At 42.5% G+C, this 16035-nt stretch overlaps 1 protein-coding gene across 1 annotated transcript in view; it reads right to left on the bottom strand.

Moving 5' to 3' along the window:
* SLC6A3 (solute carrier family 6 member 3) overlaps positions 1 to 16035 on the bottom strand; it is a 126023-nt gene that overhangs the window by 51293 nt on the left and 58695 nt on the right. Inside the window, exons 5-7 of the mRNA XM_083188114.1 lie at positions 14251 to 14389; positions 7161 to 7295; positions 5257 to 5360 (exon numbers count right to left, since the gene is read on the bottom strand). Coding sequence (XP_083044240.1) covers positions 5257 to 5360; positions 7161 to 7295; positions 14251 to 14389 — 378 coding nt within the window. The remainder of the gene's footprint in view (positions 1 to 5256; positions 5361 to 7160; positions 7296 to 14250; positions 14390 to 16035) is intronic.

Genomic DNA, 16035 nt, shown 5'->3' on the forward strand with positions numbered 1-16035 from the left:
AAAATAAATAAATAAAAAAAAAAAACGACGTGGGGTCCCCCCCACAGCTGTAACCAGCACCAGGCTGAAGGAGCCGGGGCCGGTAATTAAAAATCAGGGAACCCGACAAATAGGGGTTCCCCGATTTTTAACAACCAGCCCCAGGCTCCAGGTCCGGGGCTGGTTCCCAAAATACGGGGGACAAAATGACTAGGGGTCCCCCGTATTTCAAGAACCAGTCCCAGGCACAACCAGCCAGCAGGGTAATGTCACAGCCGGGGGGAGACTTTTTATACAAGTCCCCCCGGCCAAAACATTAACCCCCTGACCGGTCAGTCTGGACAGGGGCCCTGGGGGAGTGGGGACCCCCCAATGAAGGGGTCCCCCCCTCCAGGACTTACCTGACCAGGCTGAAGCCTGGTACTGTCCCCGATGCCCCTGGGCGGTGGGAATCGGGCTGATTATGGTGTAAAAAAAAGACTAATCTATTGTTTTTTACTGTGGCACTACAAGTGCCAGCAAGCCTCCCCAGCAAGCTGGGACTTGGAGAACCACAAGTCCCAGCCTGCTGGGCATTAAAGGGCCTGCTGGCACTTGTAGTTCCACAGTTAAAAAAATAGTACACAAAACACACTGACACACTTTTAAAATAAAACTTTAATACATACAAAGCCCACACATACTAATACTTACCTATCTTCTACCTGTAGGTATCCCTGGTCCTGTGTCGTCTTCTGGTCCTCCTGTGTCGTCTTCTGGTCCATGTCGATGTCTTCTGGATCCATGTCGTCCTCGCTGTCGGCGGTACGGAGTCCGACGAAATCCATGAAGGAAGCTGTGGAAGGAAACCATACTCACCTGTCCCAGCGCGACGTAGTCCAGGTAAGTGTCTTGGCAAAAAAACAAACCGAACACCCCGAAACCAGCCGGACAGGGAGACGCACGGTGTTTGTGTACATCGTGCGGCTCCGCCTCCCGAATGCCGCTATTGGCCGCCTTGGGGCCTAGCGGCTCCTGATTGGCCGCTAGGCGGCCAATAGCGGCATTCGGGAGGCGGAGCCGCACGATGTACACAGAGTACCGTGCGTCTCCCTGTCCGGCTGGTTTCGGGGTGTTCGGTTTGTATTTTTGCCAAGACACTTACCTGGACTACGTCGCGCTGGGACAGGTGAGTATGGTTTCCTTCCACAGCTTCCTTCATGGATTTCGTCGGACTCCGGACTGCCGACAGCGAGGACGACATGGATCCAGAAGATGTCGACATGGACCAGAAGACGACACAGGAGGACCAGAAGACGACACAGGACCAGGGATACCTACGGGAAGAAGATAGGTAAGTATTAGTATGTGTGGGCTTTGTATGTATTAAAGTTTTATTTTAAAAGTGTGTCAGTGTGTTTTGTGTACTATTTTTTTAACTGTGGAACTACAAGTGCCAGCGGGCCCTTTAATGCCCCGCAGGCTGGGACTTGTGCTTCTCCAAGTCCCAGCTTGCTGGCACTTTAAGTGCCACAGTAAAAAACAATAGATTAGTCTTTTTTTTACACCATAATCAGCCCGATGCCCACCGCCCAGGGTCACCGGGGACAGCACCAGGCTTCAGCCAGGTCAGGTAAGTCCTGGAGGGGGGGGACCCCTTCATTGGGGGGGTCCCCACTCCCCCAGGGCCCCTGGCCAGGCTGACCGGTCAGGGGGTTAATGTTTTGGCCGGGGGGACTTGTATAAAAAGTCTCCCCCCGGCTGTGACATTACCCTGCTGGCTGGTTGTGCCTGGGGCTGGTTCTTAAAATACGGGGGACCCCTAGTCATTTTGTCCCCCGTATTTTGGGAACCAGCCCCGGACCTGGAGCCTGGGGCTGGTTGTTAAAAATCGGGGAACCCCTATTTGTCGGGTTCCCTGATTTTTAATTACCGGCCCCGGCTCCTTCAGCCTGGTGCTGGTTACAGCTGTGGGGGGGACCCCACGCTGTTTTTTTTTAAATTTATTTATTTTTCTATTTTTTTTACACCTTGCAGCCTGCACGGATCTGACTGATCCGTGCAGACTGCTACAAATAATTTGTATTAGCGGCCGTATATACGGACGCTAATACGAATTGTTACACCATCGGAGGGTTACAAAGCAGTCGTATCTGACTGCTTTGTAATTTCCCCTCCGGAACACGACTTTGCATACGACTCAAACAGTCGTATGCAGCCGTAGGGGAAATACTAATACGAAAAACTAGGTTTTTCGTATTGGTAAATTTTCCCCATAATACCCAAATACCCCAGCTTATACAAAAAATGTCAACAAAAGAGTAGCTTATACACAATATGCCCTTATACACATAAACATAATGTAATCTATGTCCCCCCAGCAGCTCCCAAACCTCTGTCTTCAACATACTGTACACAGAGCTTGCTTCTCTTAATGGCCCTTCTTCACTTCTGTGATGGTGATGTGATGACATCACATATGCCATAATGGAAAAGCAAGCAGCTGTAGTGAAACTAGTTCCACCACCACCACCACCATTTTAACCCTAAATACCATGTAAAAAATGTTTTTAACACTGCCGCAATTTTGATTATGACAAAAAGATATCTGATGTAAAGTTAGCGTCATTCTGGAGTTTCTCCAAACAGTCTGTAAATTAAAAGCTCTGTCCAGAGGGCTTTTAATTCTGAACAGGAAGGGGGGGGGGGTAAGGGGTGCTCTGCTATACATCTCCCCTTAAGTACTGAGACTTACATTGACTTCTGTTCCAGAACAAGCACTGCTACTGCATCCTAGAGACAACCACTGGCAGGGGAGGCTTGCTGGGACTCATAGTTCCACAGTTTTAAACAATAGTTTTTTCATCTTTTTTTTTTACACCACTATCAGCCCGGTGACCACAGCCCAGGGTCACCGGGGACAGCACCAGGCTTCAGCCTGGTCAGGTAAGTCCTGGAGGGGGCAGACCCCTTTATTGGGGGGGGTCCCCACTCCCCCAGCGCCCCTGGCCAGGCTGACCGGTCAGGGGGTTAATGTTTTGGCCACGGGACCTTATATAATAAATGTACCCCGGCTGTGACATTACCCTGCTGGCTGGTTGTGCCTAGGGCTGGTTCTTAAAATACGGGGGACCCCTAGTCATTTTGTCCCCCGTATTTTGGGAACCAGCCCCGGACCTGGAGCCTGGGGCTGGTTGTTAAAAATCGGGGAACCCCTATTTGTCGGGTTCCCTGATTTTTAATTACCGGCCCTGGCTCTTTCAACCTGGTGCTGGTTACAGCTGTGGGGGGACCCCACGCTGTTTTTTTTTAAAACTTTATTTATTTTTCTAATTTTTTTTACACTCTGCAGCCTGACTGATCCGTGCAGACTGCCTGTACGAATTCGTATTAGCGACCGTATATATGGCCAGCTAATACGAATTCCTACGACATTGGAGGGTTACAAAGCAGTCGTATATGACTGCTTTGTACATTCCCCTCCGGAACACGACTTTGCATACGACTGAAACAGTCGTATGCAGTCGTAGGGAAAATACTAATACGAAAAACTAGGTTTTTCATATTAGTAAATTTCCCCCATAGTGTTTGGGTGAAGCCATTTATTGCCAAACAACTGTGTTTACTATTTTTAAATCATAATGACAACAGAAACTACCCAAATTACCCTGATCAAAAGTTTACATTCCCCAGTTCTTAATACCGTGTATTTCCCCCTTTAACATCAATGACAGCTTGAAGTCTTTTGTGGTAGTTGTGGATGAGGCTCTTTATTTTCTCAGATGGTAAATCTGCCCATTCTCCTTGGCAAAAAGCCTCCAGTTCCTGTAAATTCTTAGGCTGTCTTGCATGAACTGCACATTTGAGATCTCCCATAGTGGCTCAATGATCTTGTCAGTAGACTGAGATGGGCACTCCAGAACCTTCACTTTATTCTGCTGTATCCAATGACAGGTTGACTGGCCTTGCGTTTTGGATCATTGTCATGTTGGAACGTCCAAGTACGTCCCATGCGCAGCTTCCGGGCTAAAGCGCAAATTTTCCACCGGTATTTTCTGATAACATGCTGCATTCATCTTGCCATCAATTTTGAGCAAGTTTCCAGTGCCTTTGTAGCTCACACATCCCCAAAACATCAGCGATCCACCTCCGTGTTTCACAGCAGGAATGGTGTACCTTTCATCATAGGCTTTGTTGAATCCTCTCCAAATGTAACATTTATGGTTGTGGACAAAAAGTTTAATTTTGGTCTCATCACTCCAAATGACTTTGTTCCAGAAGTTTTGAGGCTTGTCTCTGTGCTGTTTGGAGTATTGTATTTGGGATGCTTTGTGGCATTTGCTTAGTAATGGCTTTCTTCTGGCGACCATGCAGCCCATTTTTCTTCAAATGCCTCCTTATTGTGCATCTTGAAACAACCACACCACTTTTTTTCAGAGAGTCCTGTATTTCAGCTGAAGTTATTTTTGGATTTTTCTTTGCATCCCGACCAATTTTCCTGGCAGTAGTGACTGAAATTTTTGTTTCCACAGAATCCCTCATTTTCCACTTCTTAATTAGAGTTTGAACACTGCTGATTGGCATTCTCAATTGCTTGGATATCTTTTTATAGCCCTTTCCTGTTTTATACAGTTAAATTACCTTTTCCCGCAGATCCTTTGACAATTCTTTTGCTTTCCCCATGACTCAGAATCCATACACGTCAGTGCAGCACTGGATGAAAGATGGATGAAAGAAGCAAGGGTCTTTCAGAAGACCAGAAACTCACTGACCTTTTATACACACACACTGATTACAAGCAAACAGATCACAGGTGAGGATGGTTACCTTTAGTAGCCATTCAAACCCCTTTTTCTCAACTTGTGTGCATGTTATCAGCCCAAAATCTCAAGGGTATGTACATTTTTGATCAGGGTCATTTGGATAGTTTCTGTTGTCATTATGATTCAGAAACTGTAAACACAGTTGTTTGACAATAAATGGCTTCACCCAACCACTAACCACGAGTAAACGAAAAGTTTGTGAGCAAATCATTCATATTCTCTGACAAATGGCCAGAAAATCACAAATTCTGCTAGAGTGTGTAAATTTATGAGCACAACTGTATGTGCAAAGTCTAGTTATGTAATACATGCAGACATTGGCTGCAACATTTATTACAAAGAAGTTTTAAGAAGTGTAACATAAAACAATCATAACATATGTGCAGAGAAAGTCATTGTATTGTATAACACAGTTCTCCCAGTTTGGTAGAACTGAGAACAGTGTAACATAACAAATAATGTGTTTCTTGCTTACCTGTAGCAGTTGTTAGTAAACTTATTGTAGCTGGAAAAAGCGATGAGCACACCAAACCCAACACCGAGTGAGAAGCAGATTTGAGTGGCAGCATCAATCCAAACCTTAAACAATCCACAGAACCAAGCAGACAAAGAATGGTGGTAGGAGGAGGGAGAGAGAGAAGAGCTGTTATTAGAGATAATTGCAGGAAACTCATTCAGCATAAAGATGAAAGATACTGTTGAATACAAGGTAATTTCACCAATTACTGAGCCCAATTCCAATTTCTCAGATTATTGCTTTGAGTTGTTAAGTCGTGAGCTCACGGAGAGGGAAATTGTGCCTCTGCGGCTCTTTCTTATGGAAAATAAAACATTGGTTCAAATTGATTGTACATTAAAAGAAGCGACTCAATAGCAGCTTTGTTTGTCTATTATATTCATTTTATGTCAGGAATCTTTAAAGGCACATTTAACATAATAAAATCATTGTTTAGTTAATTCAAAGTAAGCACTGAGTAGATCTTTATAAAAAAATACAAATCTGCAATAAGAGGACTTATCGTTAAACAATTGCACCCGGCAAGTGTTTTATATTGTATTTTCTAATAGCAATCTATTTTATTTACGATTCAGAAGCACAAGATATTGGAGGACCATCCACTTTTAATGCCACACAACTATTTATTTTATTAAATCATTAGGGCTTTTTCCAAACTATTAAAAATGAGGGTCACGTGGGAGGTCTGAGGGAATGAAGGAAGATCTTGGGTACACATGGAGATTTATTTATAGCAGCACTACACTACATGTGCTGCGTTCCAACCCGTCTACAAGCAGTGTGTACACCAGCTAGGCAGGCACTGGGGTGTTGACAGTTAGAAAAATGATACTTTGAGCATTTTACAAGCGCCCACAGAGTAACTGTGGTAATTCATTATGTTTACAGTTGCATTGCCAGCGTATGCAAAGTGCTCTAGATACAGTAGCATTGCCAACAGGGTCACATTTTAATTGTGAACAAGCACACTACTTCCCTTTTAGCATGCACTTGCTCTGAGTACCTTTGCCACATCTCTGAGTTCACCGGACATTTGAGTGGAGGGAACAGATAAAGTGTCTTTTCCATTTGTACTATGCCACATAATTTATGATGGCAGGCCTGCAGGTCAGAGACTTGAACATTACCAAAACATTTTAGAAATTGAGAGGAAACATCTGATTGGCTGCTAGTGGACATAGAACATCTCCTACACAGTAACATGTAGCGCAGTTTTCATAAATGGCCCCCATTGTTGGAATCGACATCTTTTTCACTGTACTGTAATTCAATGGTATTTATTTATTATTTATTTATTAACAGTTTCTTATATAGCGCATACATATTCCGCAGCACTTTACATAGTATAGTTGAACATTCACATCAGTCCCTGCCCCAGTGGAGCTTACAATCTATATTCCCTACCACATGTACAGGCACACAGACATTCTAGGGTTAATTTTTTTGGAAGCCAATTAGCCTACCTGGATATTTTTGGATTGTGGGAAGAAACCGGAGTACCCGGAGGAAACCCATGCAAGTACGGGGAGAATATACAAACTCTGTACAGTTAGAGCCATGGTGGGGATCAAACCCATGGGATCAGTGCTGTGAGGCAGTAATGCTAACCATTACACCATCCGTACTGCCAATGTTAGACAAGACACCAAGATATAAATGATCAAGGTTACTCAATGTGTATCTCTCTATCTACTGTGGAACTACATATCCCAGCATACCCTGCCACAGTTTTGCTATTAGATTATGCTGTCTGTGGTAGGGCATTCTGCTTTGTGTAATTCCACAGCAAGTGGGAAGCTGAATGTTGCAGATGCATTACATCAATTTAGGAATTGTTGAGGACAGCTCATATTTACACTTACCGAAGCCTCACAGAGTTTGAGAAAATCCACACTTAAATATGCTTTTATTCCATCAATTGCTCCTGGGAGAGTAATACCACGAATTAACAGTGCTGTCAAGACAACATAAGGCATTGTGGCTGTGATCCAAACTACCTAAAAACAGAGTCAGACATAAAGCCAACACAAAAATGTGAGCAAAACAAGGGATGACAGTGTGTACAACATCAGGTGCTTTTACAATTTGGAGTCTATTCAGGAAGCAGTGAAAAGAGTGGCAAAGTCAGTCAGTGAAGATGTTGTCCATGAAAACCAATCAGCTTTGAGGTAAAATGTATCAAGAGCATTCTATAACATTATACATACCGCAGCAGCTGATTGGTTACCATGGGTAACTTCTCCCCTGGCGCACTTCACTCTTTTCATTGCTTCATGGATAGTCCCTTTTATATTTTTTAAAGAGAAAATCGAAACAAATTAAAGATGTGTCTTAAAAGTAACCCATAAACCTATCATTTATACTATGGCTTTGGAATAAGGTCCAATAAATGTAGTATAAATACATGGTATATAAAGATAAAATACAACTATTAATATACATGTTAAAATATTTCATGAAATAAAATATACAATTTTCATAAATTGTTTACATTTTTATTTATTACATTTAGGACTATAAAGATTGCCAGAGGCACCTTCATTACAATGCGTGTCTTATGCACAGTATACAAATACTGGGGGAACCTCATGCGTCACGCGTGCACCATACTTCTTCCCTAGTTGAACTGTTTTGAATATACAGTAAGCCAGTGATTTTCAACCTTTTTACCTTGCGGCACACTAAATAAGACTTTAAAATTGCCAAGGCACACCCTGAGATCCCCACAGGGCAAAACACATTGGCCACCACAGGAGAAAAACAAACCTATTGGCCCCCACATTAAAAACAATCACACTGGTTCCCACAGGTAACAAAAATAAAATACATTGGCCCTTTACATGAAAAGAAGAGACCAGTAAATAACATTTAAACTGGTAGTGGCTGTAAATGGGTTTGGGAATCTCTAGATGTGGGGGGCACACTTGAGAACAGCTCAAGGCACACTAGTGTGCCACGGCACACTGGTTGAAAAACACTGCAGTAAGCATTAGTTTTTTTGTACTTTAACCAGACAGCAATGTGAAGACATATTAGCATTTACAAAATAATTAATTTATATTATCCATACAATGATTACAACTATTTGTTTTCTGTGTTCAGCCCAGTGCTTGTCCCATATGCTGTATAGTTTCAGCTCAATGTGAAAGCTACATTTGGTATGTCAGCCCTCCAGCTAGTGCCTAACCCTCACACACCATCGCCTACACCTAACCCCCAACCTGCAGCCTAACTTATATACATACTTCTAAGTACCTAGCCCTAAGCCCCTCCCCCTCCGTTGCCAGTCTCTTGCTGGTAGTCAGGATGCTACCTATATATATATATATATATATATATACTGTGGTAGAATTCCACGAGGTTTGAGAATTACAAAAAATCCCACATCAGGCTTTGATGACCCTAAATTCATGAAAGAGTGGAACCAGATCTTAGATGAATGTTCATTTGGTTTAATACGTTTATTAGTGATCGAAAAGAAAAAGACCCTTGCAAATATAGAGAAAGATCTGGAAACTCTAAAACCAGATATTGACCTGATAAAAGAAAATGAGTCATTTAAAAAGAAAAAAAGTGAAATTGACCAAAAAGTCACAAAAATAGAGTAAAAAATTATTGAGACCAAACACAAGAAATATATTTGTGACAAAGCAGATTATGATAGTGACCAGGTTAGGACCTGGCACATAGCCCGAAAAGGGGATAATAATGAAATTGCCAAAAGGAATGCTAACAATTCATATAAAAAAAACCCAAAAGAGATCCCATAAGGAATAAAACCTTTAATGAAAGACGTATCCCTAGGGATAATAACCAAGAGGTTTTTGAAACGTGGAGAGAAGTCCAACATAGAAAACCTAGAACTCCACGGCCTTTTAATAAACAACGTTTCAATAAAAACCCGGAAAGGGATAATTCAACTCGAAGAAGGGGTTATGTTCATAATAACCGCTTTGAGAGACTAAGATCCGTCAATGATGAGACGTACTCAGAGAGGAATTTTTTAGGACAAGACCCGATCCAGTATGGCCACAGGCCTCCCTCTGTAATAACTCAAACCCCAGTAGGCCAAAAAAGACGACGAGGGGAAAGAGAGGAAGTGGACATAATAGAAAGAGAGCCGAAAGTTCGGAACGTACGTTAGAACAGGAGGCCACTAATATTTTCAACTTGTCTAAAAAAATCCTAAACCCTGTCGAAACTAAAGTGTTAAAAAAGGGATTGTCTTTTGCCCCATCAAGACAACCTACAAAATTTGATCTATATATTGATCTTAATCTTTTCATAAGAAAACTGACTATAAAAAGACATTTCTTAAGAAAATCAGATGCCCCTATTAGGAACTGGGGAAATGATGACCAACCAGTAAAAGTGGCAAACACTTCAGGTCTTAAACCTAGATCAACCTTCTACCCGGTAGAGTCAAAGGGTACACATATAGACATGTTCTCCCAACTCGTTAAACGAGATTTTGAGAGTTTATATGAGAAAGGAACATCTTCTAAAAACCATATATCTTCTCATCAAAATTATTTAAGTAGGCGAGAATATGAAGCCCTTAAAAACCTATCCCTAGACACTAATATTGTCATAAAATGTGCCGACAAGGGGGGGGGGATAGTTCTGATTGACCGTGAGTTCTATGTGAATGAGGCATATAAATTGTTGAATGATGAGGTCTCATACAAGAGATTGGGGAACAATCCCACTAAAGTGTATATAGAAGAGTTGTATACTTTGTTGAAAAGGGGGAAAGACCAAAAGGTTATTACCCTAGATGAATTTAACTACTTGTATAATACTGCACCTTACTATGCAACCTTCTATCACTTACCAAAAGTGCACAAAGACCCGCTAGCACCACCTGGGCGACCAATTATCGCCGGAATAGGGTCTTTAACGTCGAGAGTTTCTGAGTACGTCGATGTGTTCATTAAGAGATATGTTCCAAAACTCAAATCATATGTGAGAGATTCCACACATCTTCTACAAATTTTAAAAGATGTGAAATGGGAAGCTGGTTTCAGGTGGGTCACGATTGATGTCGCCTCCCTGTACACCTCGATACCCCATAAAAAAGGGATCGAGGTGATCCGGGGTGTGCTCAGTGGTGACCCAGATATTTCCGATGAAAAAAGGGATTTTATCTGTGATTGTTTGGCTTTTGCTTTGGATCATAATTATTTTGAGTTCTTGGATGAATGGTTTGTCCAGGTTTGGGGTACGGCGATGGGGACGATTTGTGCCCCAAGCCTGGCAAACCTCTACATGGGTGACTGGGAAACCACCACCCTGGTCGGTTCGAAAAAAGATAACATAAAGATGTTTAAACGGTACATTGATGATATCTTAATTGTTTGGGGGGGAGGAGACTCAGATTTTACAACTTTCATGGAGGAATTAAACTCCAATCAGTATAACCTTAAATTCACCTCAAACATTCAACCGACCAAAAAAGAATTCTTGGATTTGATGATCAGTGTTGAAAATTTCCCAGAGATCACTAATATAGAAACTTCCACGTACTTCAAGAAAGTAGACAGTAATAGTTATTTAGAGTATTCTAGCTGTCACTTGGAGTCGTGGAAAAATAACATCCCCTTCTCCCAATTCTTACGTCTTAGACGCAATTGTACGAATATGGTCACCTTTGATGAACAAGCTGAAATATATGTAACAAGGTTTAGAGAACGGGGTTATCCACCCAGCTTGGTTCAGTCTGCACTGATGAGAGCTAAATCAGGGGACCGGGATGAAATTCTTAAGTACAAAAAGAAAGGGGAGATAAAAGAGTCAGATAAGGTGGATTGTCTATTTGTAACAAAATATAATGACAAACAGAAGGAGATCAAGCAAATTATGGAACATAATTGGCACATTTTAAAATTAGATCCAATTCTACAGGGACATCTTGAAGATAAACCCAGAATTGTGTATAAGAGATCTAATACAATAAAATCAATGGTGGCAAAGAGCCAGCTTGAGAATCCCAGGAATACCCAGACCACTAGAAATATGCTTGACATAAAAGGTTGTTATCCCTGTGGAAAATGTAAAGTTTGTACGCATATTGATAAGGGGTCACTAATTAAAGACAATATGCGTATAAAACAATTTATTAACTGTAATTCTGTATTTGTCGTATATATGTTAACCTGTGGCTGCGGGCAGGTTTATATTGGAAAGACCAAACGGATGTTAAAAATCCGAGTTTTGGAACATATAAGGAATATCAAAAATAATGTCTTGAATCATAGTGTCCCGCGCCACTTTAAATTATTCCATAACAGTGATCCTGCGAGCCTAAAAGTGAAAGGCATTGAAATGGTGTTCCCTAACAGAAGAGGGGGTGATAGAGATCAGGATCTGATTAAAAGGGAAACCTTTTGGATTCTAAATCTCAACACACTAGCTCCGGTAGGGTTAAACGAGGGGTACGAAATAACTCCATTTTTAAAAGTATGAAATCTACATTTTTATATATACATTTGATGTCTTTTTAAAAGAAACTGAAATATGTAGTTTTTCACGTTTTTTTATGTTTTTTAAATATGCACATTTTGCACTTTATGTACCATATAATGATTGTAATTATGTATGATTGTACTATGAAGGCAAAAGCAAATGTTGGAAACATACAGAGAGCCAGCAATTATGAGTTTTGTGCGCTGACTTTTCTCTAAAATCATCCTGTCAGCAGCGCTTACAGTGAAAAAGACGCTACCTATGTTTAACATAGAAACATGGAGATTGGCTAAGTGACCAGTCCATCAAGCGATAGAAGTAATTCTATTGAGTTCAGTGAGAGAGAACTCTTGTGGACGGAGCTTCAAGGCACGTCGTAGATATGCCTTAGGGCTGAGTTCTGATAGGACACTAGTATTGTCAATCATAGTGGCGGCTTATGGATTGGCCGGCTATTTTTAAGCAATGTTTGTTGAGAGACAGTGTTTCTATTGGCTGATGCCGATGTCTGTCATCCTTGTGTTTAAGCTCATTGGATGTTTCCAGCTTTTTCTATGGGTCAGCGAGCGCACCTAGACCACGCCCTCTGACGAAGTGTTATCACGAAACGCGTAGGGGCGTGGCTACGGTGACGCTCGCTGTCTGCTCCAGGCTGTCCTCCCTCCGTCTGTCCTCAGAAGGACCCGGCACGCTGTGTATCCCCTAAAGAGAAGCAGCGTGGGCCGCGTGTATCCTGACTGTGCTCCGGATGGTGTGCTGAACCTGCCTGGTAACATTTCTAAAATCTTGTGGTATCCAGCCCACTGCCGATGTATTATTTGGTACGAGCATTTCCTATGACTTGTACTCTGTGCTGTTTGCCTTTAAAATATTAAATTGTTTTATGCACTATGGAGTGCCCCTCTGTTCCTCTTTTCTGCCTAGATATATATATATATATATATATATATATATATATATATATAGATAGATAGATAGATAGATAGATAGATAGATAGATAGATAGATAGAATATACATATGTGTGTGTGTGTATACATATATATATTTATTGTATATACAGTATGGTGCAGAATGTACACTTGGACAGAATGTAGTAGAAGAGAGCTATCCACACTTCTAATAAAACATCTCATTTTTTTTTAAATATCCTCATATTGGCATTAGCCTAATTGTTCAATGGTCCAAAAACATTTAGACTGAACACATTATAAAGATCAAATTAGACACATTTCATAAAGGCGCCATCTTAATTGGATGACTTAAAATAGTCCCAAATAATAAGAATTTGCAATGTAGAGCCACTGTTGCTTTATGGATTGTGTAAATGATAATAAGCCTGACGTCATATGTTTATGTTGCTCATATATTTGTTTGCAAGAAGCAGAAGGGGCCGATTTAGACATGTCCGTTTGCATCCAAATTCGGGCCCTGTTTACGATGGTTGGGGTCGGCACATGCGCAACTGCGCATATGCATACCCTCTGTGTGAACGCATTCGGCAAGTATCACACTCGCTGAGGCATTCACCCTGTGGGGGTTATTCTGTTTCACTCTCTAACGGACAAAACCATGTGCACTGCAGGTGGGGCTGATGTAACAGGTGCAGAGAGAGTTAGATTTGGGTGGGGGGTGTACTTCAAACTGATTTCTATATTGCAGTGTAAAAATAAAGCAGCCAGTATTTAGCCTGCACAGATACAATAAAACACCCAAATCTAACTCTCTCTGCACATGTTACATCTGCCCCACCTGCAGTGCACATGGTTTTGCTCATTAGAGAGTGATTGTGCCTTTCCGAGTGAATCAGAATAACCCCCTGTGAGGGGAGGGAAGGGGGCCGGAGCAGGGGAAAACCCAGTATTTTATGAGCGTCCCCATAAAAACACTGGCCACTCCCCTGCAAACGCAAGCGTGGTGATGCCTGTCTGGGGCGGGCAGCTGACGCTCCCTTTATGTTGATAGTGTATGACCACCAAATGATTTCTCTCCCGTTCAGCCACATACAAGGGGATGTGTTAGGGAACACATCCTCTCGCATGTTACAGAGAGGATTTGTGCAGTGGGAGGGGGTCATACCTCCCAACTTGAAGTTTCACCGAGGATGGACAGTTGCGCACGCCCGAAATTAGGGGGCGCGGCTTGCTGCTGGAGGGCCACGCCCCATTTTACGCAGTGGGGGCATGGCCCTGAGGCTCTGTGAGCCTCTAGCCAAGCCCCCAGCCCCTCTGGATGCAGACAGCATCTATTTTCTGCTTGCGGCTCACCAGCAACTAATGGGGGGACTCCGAACTGTGTACCCCCCCCTGCCGCAGGACGCTGCCGGTGGTGGGAGGGACGCAGTAACGTCTCCGAAAACCGGGACGTTCTCGCGCTTATCAGGATGGTTGGGAGGTATGGAGGGGGTGGGCCTACCGAACAGGCCTGAATCAGACCCTTAATACATAAATTAATAACAAGCATTAGCTTAGACCAGAATAATTCTCACCTTTCCCGAAGTCTTTACCCCCTTCCATAAGCTGAAGTAGAGGAACACAATTACAACAATAAGACAGGATGTCAATTCCCAGCGTGGTAGGCCTAAATCTTGAATTCCTCTGCTTTCATGAAGATGCAAAACACCCCGTCTAGAAATAGAAGGAATACAAATGCAAAAACTACATCATCTGCCATACACGGGTGCAATATATCGTTACATGCCAGTAGCGCACGCAGGGGGGTTTATGAGTACCCAGAAAGCCCTCCAGGAGCCTAAGGGCACAAGTCTGAAAGCTGAGGGTCCCCTCTTTCCAGGGGTACAAGAATTTTAAAAATCGGCCCGCGGGAACCGGAGATATCTGACTTCAAAGCAGTGGTCCCCATCCAAGCCTGTTAATTGCTCTGCCCAGTCAGATATTACAGGTCCTGTCTGACTTAGAGTTTTTCTGAGGGTATATTCCAAAAGCTGGGACTCTCCCCCTTTGATGAACACTAGTAGCTTGTCTCTACTGTTCCCAGAACCAGAGATATCAGCCTTCCAGCAGCTGGTTACTGCTCCAGCTCCACACACCTGGTATATAGTTTTATATACTCGTTGGTAGATTGCTCTGCCTCCTGAACTCTGATCCCCTAGTCCCCAACACCATTTGGTAGTTCTAGTTTTTAATTCCATTAAAATCTAAGAAATCTATTTCTGGGAACTGGAGATATCTGCAGTCAAGCAAGTTGAAAATTATGAATAATAAGCCCACTCCACTATACACCCCTCCTCTGCGTATTAAACATCCTCTACCACCCTGGAAGTTATGTATCAGGGCCCCTTCATTCAGCCCAATGCCCCCTTCTCCCACCCCATCTCCCAACATCTGTGCAGTAAAGGGGTAATTAGTGAAAATTACTGATCCAGGCCCTACATGCTGAGCGGTTGATATAATACCCCCTACCACCCGCGGGACATCAAAGCTTCCCCCACCCCTACCGCTGGAGGATCGGTAGGTGCCCCAATACATTGCTATGCCCAGGGGTCTACACTGCTGTTGACACCCCTGTATGTATGTATGTATGTATGTATGTATGTATGTATGTAATTATGTATATACATTTGGTCTATCTATAATACTTTAACTGACCCAGCATATACTCGGTCACCTAAGTGTCCATCTCCGTGCTTTGCTCCGCCCCTCTGGAAACCCCCTTCTGAAAATCCTGCGTTTGCCCCTGCATGCTTAGTGTAACAACACCGCAGTATCTGTGGCATCCTACTATCTGATGTGCAATATATCAGAGGGCACAATGCTCATTAAACGGTGAGTTAGGTGGATTTTCCGGCACACACTATACACAGGGATGTTGAGAGCAAATGTCCCTGTCTTGGCGAATGGTGTGTGCCGATATAGTGCGCTGGTCATATGAACAAGCGTGACTCCATCTGTATGGCACAAAAAAAAAAAAAAAACATTCATATTATATAACTTTACAGTGTCCTTTAGTTCATATTATGTCACACTACAGTGCCAGGGAAAATGTTATTCTGCTGTATATATAAAATCTACAGCTACCATTGTAGCCTATGTGCTACACTCTGCAAATATAACAAGAATACACATTCAGAATCTGGGGTCCATTTATTAACCCCCTGAGTGCCAACATCTCTGTGAAAATATCCACTAAATTTACCCCCATCGCTCACATTTGTTATATAATTTTGAAAAAAAAGTTGGAGAAAAAAAAGGTTACATTTCCTATATAAGCATTATAATTATAAAATTGCTTGCTTGGCAATATTCACACCTAT

This window comes from Crinia signifera, chromosome 5 (assembly GCF_055691185.1).
Source record: "Crinia signifera chromosome 5, ASM5569118v1, whole genome shotgun sequence".
Classification (NCBI taxonomy): Eukaryota; Metazoa; Chordata; class Amphibia; order Anura; family Myobatrachidae; genus Crinia; species Crinia signifera.